At 30.5% G+C, this 11,010-nt stretch overlaps 1 protein-coding gene across 6 annotated transcripts in view; it reads right to left on the bottom strand.

Moving 5' to 3' along the window:
• Window positions 1–11,010, bottom strand: part of LOC132701606 (GTPase-activating Rap/Ran-GAP domain-like protein 3) — a 153,968-nt gene that overhangs the window by 38,718 nt on the left and 104,240 nt on the right. For 2 of the 6 annotated variants that reach the window (XM_060669688.1, XM_060669693.1), the window contains exons 1-2: window positions 7,371–7,383; window positions 3,190–3,448 (exon numbers count right to left, since the gene is read on the bottom strand). The exons of 2 other annotated variants lie outside the window; for them this stretch is intronic. In XM_060669688.1, coding sequence (XP_060525671.1) covers window positions 3,190–3,359 — 170 coding nt within the window. In that variant the 5' untranslated portion in view covers window positions 3,360–3,448; window positions 7,371–7,383. Of the gene's footprint in view, window positions 1–3,189; window positions 3,449–7,370; window positions 7,384–11,010 lie in introns of those variants that run through there. 2 more of the 6 variants (XM_060669689.1, XM_060669690.1) reach the window with 2 other exon arrangements.

Raw genomic sequence — 11,010 nt, 5'->3', positions numbered from 1 at the left:
ATATACATATATATATATATATATATATATATATATATATATATATATATATATATATATATATATATATATATGTATATATATATATATATATATATATATATATATATATATATATATATATATATATATATATATATATATATATATATATATATATATATATATATATATATATATATATATATATATATATATATATATATATATATATATATATATATATATATATATATGTATATATATATATATATATATATATATATATATATATATATATATATATATATATATATATATATATATATATATATATATATATATATATATATATGTTTTTGTGTTTTTTTTAGAATATAGCTTAAGATAGTGTACTGAGTATGTACTATACTGGGAAAGACTTTTAAGATCCAAACTGAGATTAGCTGGACTAAGACGTTAGCTGAGTTAAATGTGTTTAACAGCTAGGTGTCATCAGTATAAATATAAATTTGAGATTTTTTTTAAATCAATCTTGGATACTTTGTATGTAAAGTAACTTATATATTGATTTATACTTTAAATTTTAATTTTATTGCAACATCAAATTTTTGGCTTTTTTGCGAGCATTTGCTAATTTAGACTTAGAAAACCAAGAGCTATAAGTTTTCAACAAAAGTGCCCTTAGGTAGATAGATAATATTAAAAAAGATCCAACTTCTCTCAACAAAATTTTTTAGCATTGAAATACAAAATGGGCTTATTTTAGGCTATTATTTGAAAAAAAGGGGATCTTAACAGATAACAAGGTTTATGTCATCCCTACCCAATGGACGTTTTTTTATATTTAAAAAGGAATAGGCCGGCAAAACTAAATTTCAAAAAAGAACAACAATAAAAGTGCGAACTTCCTGATTAACGCTATATTTTATTATGACTATACTATAGTAAAAAATAAATCAACGAACCATTCACGTGTTAAATGCATGTTATGTTAAATGTTATTAAATATCGATAACAATTGACTAGTAACATTATTTTTTTTAATCTTTTCTTGCAATGAAAAAGTTCATAAATTTGCGCGGCGTTCCGGAAAATCGTGTCGGATGGCTCAAATAAAAGAAGTACGAATAAATATAAATGTCAAGCTCATCATGTGCTCAAGTAGCTCTTACAATCGACAACCTGCAATAATCATTTACATAGGACCAAGTGCCCATTCACGTTTCAATTCATTAAAAATTTCCTTGCTGTTAGGATTAAATGAGTTTTCGAGGGTTCTCCCAGACAATTTTAGCTAACGAATCGTATTTTAATAAAATTTTTCGCCAACGCCTCACGCAAAGAGCATCCAGTTTCCACTTAAAAGACACGATTATGATGTAGCTCGCTTCATCGCGTTTTCCGAAAGGTCAAAAAGGTTGTCGGTTCTTTTGACAGCCGCAGGTCGTCTAAAAACTTTCAAGTACCTTTTTAGCGTTTACCGAAAACTTCGCAGATCTCAACTGGTATTTGTTGTGTGTTCGCACTTTTCCTTTCATATATTTTTGGATCAGTTCTATATTTATGTATAAGTTTTGTACTCAATTTTTTTTTTGTATTTTTCATATAATTCATATATTTAATTCAAGATTTATGATTTGTTCAGTAGAGTAGCTTTTAAGCTGAACTGTGCAAGAATTGTCTACATATATTTAATTGAAAAAAGGTTGGGTCAAAAGGTATCCATTAAGTATAGAAATCACGCTACAAATATGGTTTAAAAAATTTTGTTTTTATTTTTTATCTTAAAAAAAAAATACATAGAACAATAAAGTATTACTATTTTAAAAGCATACTTCCTGCATATTGTTTTATTTATTTTTTTATGAGTGGACGGGATTAAATTATACAAATTATAAGTAAATTTAAGGAAAAACTTATGCGATGACGTAAAAAAATATTTTTTGTACTTTTTTTGTATTTAGAAACTTTTTTGTCTCCACCAATTTTGATTGCACGCTTCCAAATAAATTGAGAAAAAACTGCTACTGTCACTAAATAGTACTAATTTAAGCAAGAATTTATTAGCTTATCATTTTAATTGTTCAATATTAAGAGTTTTAATTCAATAATTGTGAATTACATTAATACAGAAATAGCCCTTTTTTCCTTGCGTACAAAAAGAAATCCATTTAAAGCATCAACGCATGCACTTATAAAAATTGAATTTTTGTTTTGCCTTAGGTGTCGAGCTTATTTGTTCTGTTTTTATTTGTTTGTTTTAATAAAATATTTTTAAAGAAGTCGTTTAAAGTACTTTCAGAAATGTTGATAAATTATTTGTAATATATAACTATTGATAAATGCTACAAAATATAGTTGTTTGATAGTACCCAACTAAATTATTATAAATTATATATGCACATACCTTACATTTTAATTTTTGATTTGAATACTTAAGTTGCAAGTTTTTTCTTTAATTTAGTTAAAAAGAATGGTTGGGGTAGTGTAATTCAATTCCCTCAACTCATTTTAAAAAAACATGCCGAAAATTAAAATAGAAATAAATATTAAAAACAGTATTTTATTTTACCTTAAGCGTTTTTTATTTTATTTCAAACACCTTGTATATTGTGTTCGACTAAACAGATATAGAAGAAATTTATTTTCGGGGATATTGCTTTTCACACTAAACTTGTTTGGAATATAAACGAATTTAGTAAAAATTAGAATATAATGACGTTAATATTAAATGAATTGAAGTATGGATAGTACACGAGGAACCTCATTGGAAAAGGTGTTAATTATAACAAGCTGTTTTATCAAACAACAGTTTGGATAATCATAGTTCCTACAAGTTGAAAGAAACGAATGATCTGAAAAAAGTTTTATGAAACTTCTTGTAGAACTGGGTTATGCCGCACAAAATTTCGAGTTTCACCGCATGGAGAACAATAAATGTTTCTCAATTTTATTCTAAGCCGCTTGATTCCACTTGGAAAGTTTCCCGTTAACTAAAAATTAGGATTTAAGGACTGCAGTCGACAATGCGCGAGAAAACGCAGATAATTTTCATTCATGAACCACCTACCACAATAAAGCTACCACTTTAATTAAAGTTTCTAATCCTGATTCATGACGAGCGATATTTTGAATACGTTGGCGAGATAAAATAGGTTAAGACAATAAACGGTGGTTAAGCTTGCGCTCATAAAAATCATTACTTACATGGCGCTGCTCGCTCGCCTATGGAAGAGTTTGAAAGCGCTGACATCTCTCGGCGGTTTGCTTCGGAAACTTGTCACGCAGACGCTTTTTGAACGATCGCGCACCGCTGCGTCCTCGTTGGGTCTCTCACCACGTAAACGCTGAACCAAACGCATGTCCAGGCACAGCATTACGCGTCAGCGTTCACAATCGCTGCGCACATCAAGCGCGCACACACGGTAAAACGGATATTCTGTTTGTGATATTATTTAATAATCTGCTGGAATATTGTCACGGGTCAGCAACTGTTTGTATTTTTTTATTGTCAATTTCAACCCGATGAAGTTGGCATATAAAGTTTATGATGGTTTCTGATTAAAAATTATACAATACAATATGCAAAGTACTGTATCTCGGAAACAAATCGTTACGAAGATTTGCGGGAAAAAATGTATTACCAAATTGGTAAAAAAAAACCCGTGGAAAATATTTTCAAATTTCCAAGGTGGTCGTCAAGGGGAAATCACCATTTTAAAATTTTAAAGAAAATTTTTAGTTTTTTCAAAATATAATTGGTAAAATTCGCACTTGCAAATTAATTAATTCGCCCGTATACTTTCGTGAACCAAGAATGTTTTTGCTATTTGAATTTTCAGAATAAATCATGAAAAAGGGCAAATAAATACCGGTGTACTTGCGTCTATGTAAGGTTTTAGAATTAAGAATAGTAATAAGATATCCGGATAAGGTATAGAATATCCTATTGAGGTGTCATTATACTACAAGCAGTAAAAGATTTTTCTAACGAGTCTGAATTTATTAAAATCCATTGAGTCATATAGAAGTTACAACTTTTTATTTAAAAAAACATTAAATTACCCCCACCACGTGGTTTTAATTGACGCGTAAAAAAGTGTTAAACAAAAATTACGTATATATTTACAAATTATATTTTGGTTAGTTTAGTTAGGTTAGATGCTGATTTCCCCTTGATGACCATCTTGAAAACTTGAAAATATTGCCAAGGTCTTTTTTCACCAATTTTTCCTGCAATTCTTGATGGCAAATACTTGCACATGAATTCATGAATTTTAATTTTATCCACTGCGTTCTTGTAAATATTTTTCAAATTTATAATTTTTAACCAGATAGCAGCATAAAGTTCATATGACAGCTTGTTGGAATTAACAATAAAAAAATACAAATTGAGCGAATTCTGCAAAAAAAGAGCCTGCATGAGGAGTTCTTGTGGGAATATTTTTTAAGTATGGCCGATGCGGGCTTTGCGGAGAGGTTTTGTGTAATAGTGGTGTTATTATTTGCTTGTGCTTCTATAAAATATTTATTCCTTGAGGCATTTTATTTATTCATTCAATAGATTGAAATAGATTTAACAATATAATAAATAAGTAATTTACTTTATTATAATATTCAGATCTATGAAGTTTTTTTTTGCAATATTTAAGTGAAATATTTGTTAAACTTCGGCAATACAGTGACACTATTCGTTTTTTTTTTTTCTAAATTATTTTCGTCATTGGTAATCGTTATTACTTCGGATATGGATTGAAAAATCTTGTGCTTCTGATAACAGCAGGGGAGTAAATTTAATTTATCTAATAGGTAGTTTCAAATGGGATTTAGGTGGACCAATATTTTGTTGATTATTGACCACACTACATTTATGAATTATATTTTGGTCAGTTAGTGCCTCATCTCCAATAATTTTTGAACATTAATAATAGCAACACATAATTGAATAAATTGAAAAATTATGAGACTGAGCTTACAAAAAATGTGTAGAGTCATAACAAGCGCAACAAAAATCGAGATTGTTTCCAAGAAAGTTTTTCCAAACTGAAAGTGAAAACTAAATGGCATTTTAAGTAGATTAATCGCAAAAAGCAGGAAAACTATAGAAGAACTTCAAAATTGGTGAAAATAAGGAACGGCATTTACATGATACTCAAAAACGCATATCTGTTTGCTCATATATATTAGATATAGAAATCGCTAGTACGTGACGACATTGAAACCATAAAACGTTAACAAATGTATCTGATTTAAGGATTGTGCTTTAAACCCCTTCAGGACGAGTAAAGTCGCATGTTGAACATATATTTACGTCTAAACATTACATTTCGGCGACAATTTGCGTCACAGAACTCTGCCTCTCTCTGTTTACTCTATATTTTTCTAACTCACGGATCGGAGAATATCTTAAACGGTGTTTTTTCTTACTTTATGTGCGGCGATGAGTGAGCGAATGAGATTAATACAACCCCCATTTAGTACGTTGTTCGAAAATAAAATTAAAGGATCCATGTTTCCGTTTTCCGCATGGGAGGAAAAGCGTCAACAAAGCCTTTTAATTGTTGTTTCTGCAAACAGGGCTTAATGAAACAAACGGCCATGGAAAAACAAAAAATGTAGTCGCAAGCAAAAAAAAAAACGCATATACATTCCGTTTTTATTTTAAAATTGGGGTACCGTCTAAACTGGAGCAAGAAACAACTTGTAAAGAAAATGGTCGAAACCAGCGGCGTTTAAAAAAGGGTTCATAAAATTAGAAAGAAAAAAGTTTAGAATGCTAACCAAAATTATATTAGTGGAAAATGAAAGTTTCCCAATGAAATTGTTGGAGCAGCTAGAAAAACGGTACCTGAAAATGAAGGTAATAAATATTTGTGAACATGTTTCATTGAATTATTTACCAAAAAAATTACAAAAGCTAAAATTTAACGCTGAAAGCGTATTCAAAATATCAACGATATCAATACAAGCAATATTTTAAATTAACGGCGCTCATGAAGAACAGACCCTATCATATAAAGCGTAAAAATCGAGATTATTAAATAAAATGGATATGGATAAACTGTCAGTAGAAGCACCAAATGAACACTTTTTTTATGACCAAAGTTTTGCTTATGATGGGTTGCACTAGAGCACGATGAGGAGACGAAATTACTAATATATACTTAATAAACAGACAAACAAGGTATACTTTTGGTTAGCATTCCAAACCCCAAAACAAGATTTATATACAAGGTACATGGGCTCACGCAATCCAATAATCAAAAATGTAGTCAACAATCCGTAGGCATACATAACCAGGCAAGCAATTCAAACACAGACATTACGTTATCATAAATTAAAATAATGTTTATATCTTTTAGTAAAGAGTCATTTCACATTATTGGAAAATGTAAAAAATTGCTAATAAATACTTCTCATAAAAATTTAATAACTGAGAAAAATTGTAAGTAACACGACCCGAAAGTGTTTTTACCATCTAACGTCTATTACTTGTATAGTACACCAATAAGCAATCGTGTGTTGAGTACTACATTTAGTTTATGTTATCCATTGTATTTACGATATTTACGACCTATAATCGTCATAGGAACATTATTGTTTCCCCTAATGAACAAATTTTCATGGGCGGGGGAAAAAATCGAGTCGGGGGTAGATCGCTATCTTTGACGCAGACCGACGTAATCTAAATTTAATATGTCAGCCGTGGATGTTAAGGGTGGAAAAATCGCGATAAACGAACTTTCGAGGAGTTCAACGCACGTGCCCGATAAGTGGGCCTGTTGTGATCGTGGTCCTGACACGCCGATGATTGTCCACCAAATTATATCTGGCTAATTTCCTGCACGATTTCAATCTTCGGTGATAATTCAAGCAATTGTGTGTGCTAATATAATATAAAAAAGGCGTGGGACTATACCACCGATAAACGCAAAAGAAAGCGGATATAATAGATCCAAATCGTCTATAGTTTTAAGACGTATTTTTTTATGTTGACAATTTTCTCTAACAAAATACATCAAAAAATATTTTTGATTTGATAAATATATTTGTGGTTTGATAAATTTGTTGAATTTCCTCCGCCAGACAGCATTCTGTAAAGTCTAATTTTTTCGTTTATTTATCGTGGAATATACGATTTTTTTACTGCCTTGCATCTTGCATCACTTGAAACCTTGACACATCACATATTTTTGTCGAATAAAAAATTTAAACTTAAGAAATTAGTACTTGATAATAATTAAAATCTCCTAATAAAAATAACTATCTAATCTGCCTTCGAAGGCAGATCAGTTGATTTTAAAGCAAAGCAAACCTATAGGCGTTTATGTCATAGTATTTAATGGTCGCCTGACAACACACATGTACACTTTTATGTTTAAATCTACCTTTTAATTTCGGTACACAAATGCGGCTTTTGAAACCATACACACGTAAGTGTCTATTTTTCAAATAACCTATCCCTCTATGCGCATATCAAAGCGATGTTGCCTTTCCATGCAAAAAAAAATGCTTATTCCAGGCAAATGCTTTTTATCTTTATGCTTTTGACTTGTTTTCCGCTTGAGTGAAAAAAATACCGTACAAATTCGCTACTATATACATACACTAGCTTATACTTTTGGATTGAACAAAACGCGTATTTATATGCAAAATGTGGGTGTCTGCCTATTCATTCATGAAAGAAGCATAGTCATTCGCCCTGTAAAACTAAAAATAAAATCAAATGAATTTATAACCACGGTGGCTGTTGTTTGCTTGCTGCAATGTGATATTTAAATAATGTAACGGGAATATTGGACGTTTATTTGGGCCAAGAAATCTTTCACGAACGAGGCAGCTTTTCGATAATTCCTTAGCTTTTGGTTAGTTTTAGTTAGGCAACATCATAAAATTGCGCCATTATAAATAGCTCATTGCTTAACTTAACTGTTTAATTTTTACTCCGACTTTTAACAATTATTGGCAACGTCTATTGCTATTACTTATTTTATCAGTGGATAACTAGGTTGTGCTAGAGTGGTGGAAGTTCAACATCATTGTCAAAGTGCCAATCTTTTATTTCGATACAAGAAAAATATACCAGCTGCTTCACGACGACTGACCTATTAGAATTTGTCGAACTGTTTAACGGTTAAGCCAAAGCGATGCTTTATATCTTGTAAACGTAAACGTTTTAAAAATGTAACCCGTATTTTTGGGAAAGCAATATTTTATGATATTATGAAAAATGAACGAACGGAGAGAAAATTTATACTTAATTCGAAAAAATATATTTTTTTTAAGTTAGTGCTAAATTAGCGTCCTAGCATAATACTGTCATATTTCAATATTATTAATAAGAGGAAGATTTTTTTCAACTGTGTCTATCTATTTTTAAATACCTAAACATCCTGTCAATAGGAAAATCTTAGTTTAATTGTGGCAAAAATAAGATTTCTACCAAAATTCTCACATTGACGATTATTTAAAAAATGTCATGTACACCGTGGGCCAAATAAAACGACCCACTATACGATGTGAAAACCCCTAGGAGATACGAAAAAAGGTTTCTTCCAAAAGTTTCTTGGACTCTCCTGAAGATTTAAAATATTATAATTTTGTTGATAGAGGGTGTCCCAAAAGTGTCTCCTCCGATATCAACTTTGTTATTTTAAATTGAATAATTGAATTGTTTTTGGAATCCTTGGTTAAAATAAAGGTGAGTTTCTTAAGAAATTTCTATTCGAATTTTGCATAGTTTAGGCAGAAATTGAGGTTATGTGTTTTTTGTGTTGTGACGCTACTGATAATAACTGATAATAAGAGCCAGTTTGACAGTTGCGCCTCAGCTTATACAAAATCTCAAGATATCAAGATGAACACCTTATAGTTTTATTCACATATCAATTCTAGGACAAAAAACAAGGTGAGTTTGTAATTTTTATTTTTAAGATAACACCGCTATAAATTCTTGTTCAATTTACAGCTGCTCACATTAGGTCACTTGTTGGCAATATTAGGTATTTTTAAATAGCAAAGACATGATACTACTTTTTTAAAGATGTAGTACTCCAGATATACGAATAAAACCTATTGCTAACAATACAGGGTGTCTATTAATACGTGGAGATTTTGAAAAAAACCGACTCTACACTTTAACAGATTTAATGAAACTTCAGAAATCATATTTCAAGAAATATTTAACAAAAATAAATAATTAAAGTTTATAGGTTAACCAAAAAACTATAACTATTTAAAATACAAATAAAATATATAGTAACAAAAAACTTGACAACTATGAACTTTTTAAATATAAATATGAAAGCCAACAAAAACAAACAGAAATGTCAAAGTTTGTTTATACCTCAATGCGTCAAAAAACAAGATTGTGATATCATGGCTAAGTACATTTTTAAATATTTTGATATTTCTTTATTGTTTTGATGAAACGAGCATTTTAAGAGGAACATTTTTAACTAAACTTTAATGACCGAATTAACACATTTTAGTTAACTTTTTTTTATAGATTTATTTATTCAAATTTGTTACCTGGGTTAGTTAGCCTATGAACTTAAATTATTTATTTTTGTTATTTGGAATTTCTAAAAAAAGTGACCTTTATTTTAACCAAGGATTTCAAAAATGTCAATATATACAAGGTGTTCCATTTAAAATAACAAACTTCATGTCGGAGGGGACACTTTTGGGACGCCCTGTATCAACAAAATTATAATATTTTATATCTTCAGGAGAGTCCAAGAAACTTTTGTACGAAACATTTTTTCGTATCTCCTATGGGTTTTCAGATCGTATAGTGGGTCGTTTTATTTGGCACACGATGTACATGTATACGTGTCGCCTCAATAGAAAGTTTTTCACATACACCTCGGAAACATCTCACTTTCTTTGTATGTTTAAAACTCGGTTAGATAATCTTTAATTCCCAATTTGGAATGCAATACCGGAGTAAAATGTCTGGACTTCTGCACGAACTGTCTGAATAGCTTGGTATCTGTCAATTTGAAGAATTAAACTGATTATTAAATTTTTTTAAAGATTCAAATTGCTCAAGAGTAAAAATAGTTATCAGGATATCTCAGCAAAACGAAATTTATTTTTCGTTCAAAATTTAAAACTAAAACGATGCAACTTGGTTTCATTTAATTTAAGCAACGTTGATATAGATGCGGTAACGCTGCATGCTTCAAAACATTTCGCAGTGATAAAGCACCTGGGCTAAGGACTTACGTGGGCGCGTATAATTTAAAATAGATCCCATGGTTCGTTCGCAAGATGCTTCTAACATGTCATTTACAATAAGCCGACTATTAAATATCGCTTTTAAAGAATTCTTATTCAAGTTTTATAAGTACATTTTCTATATCGGCGCCCAATCGATGACTCCCGAATACTCAGTAGCAAAAATCGATAATCACTTTGAAAGCCTTAAGATTACCCGTTTTGTGCAACGTCCGCGTGAATGGCATTAATGGCGAACAGTGTCACATCACCCGAATACTAATTACAGGCTTTTGTTTTCGCCCCTAGTTAATTAAAGATTCTGTCGAAATAATGACTGCCTTAGATTAGTTCTATTATGCCCGTCTTATAACTCTACCGAACACGATTTACATCCAACGCCTAGGTTTGCGTGATGTTTGCTTATGATCGCTACCGGGTCACAATCTTGATTTAGTGCGCAGACCATGAACAACAGTTTCAATTTGTTTCTTTCTTTTTTTGTGTCGGCTGCAAAGCATTACATTTTCTTAAAGGTCGAAGTGGACTTGCATTTATATTCAGGCGGGTTAATGACGTAGAGTTTAACGGGAGGAGAGTAAAATACACGAACATAGCGTTTATTATTATTAATATATCTTGTAGTGTAGTTGTGCCTGTAACCTATCACTATCCAAATATTAAACAAAACCACTATTAGTTGTTTCTACTTGAAGCCTTTAAAAAATTAATAGATATTAAAAATCAAGAAAGATTCATGTGAGAACGTGGTAGAACACAAGGCAGTTATAGAAAGTTACACTCAGA

This window comes from Cylas formicarius, unplaced genomic scaffold (genome assembly GCF_029955315.1).
Source record: "Cylas formicarius isolate icCylForm1 unplaced genomic scaffold, icCylForm1.1 PGA_scaffold_4__25_contigs__length_36172078, whole genome shotgun sequence".
NCBI lineage: Eukaryota > Metazoa > Arthropoda > Insecta > Coleoptera > Brentidae > Cylas > Cylas formicarius.
The sequence above is the reverse complement of the archived record's forward strand: the minus strand, read 5'-3'. Positions and strand labels throughout refer to the sequence as shown.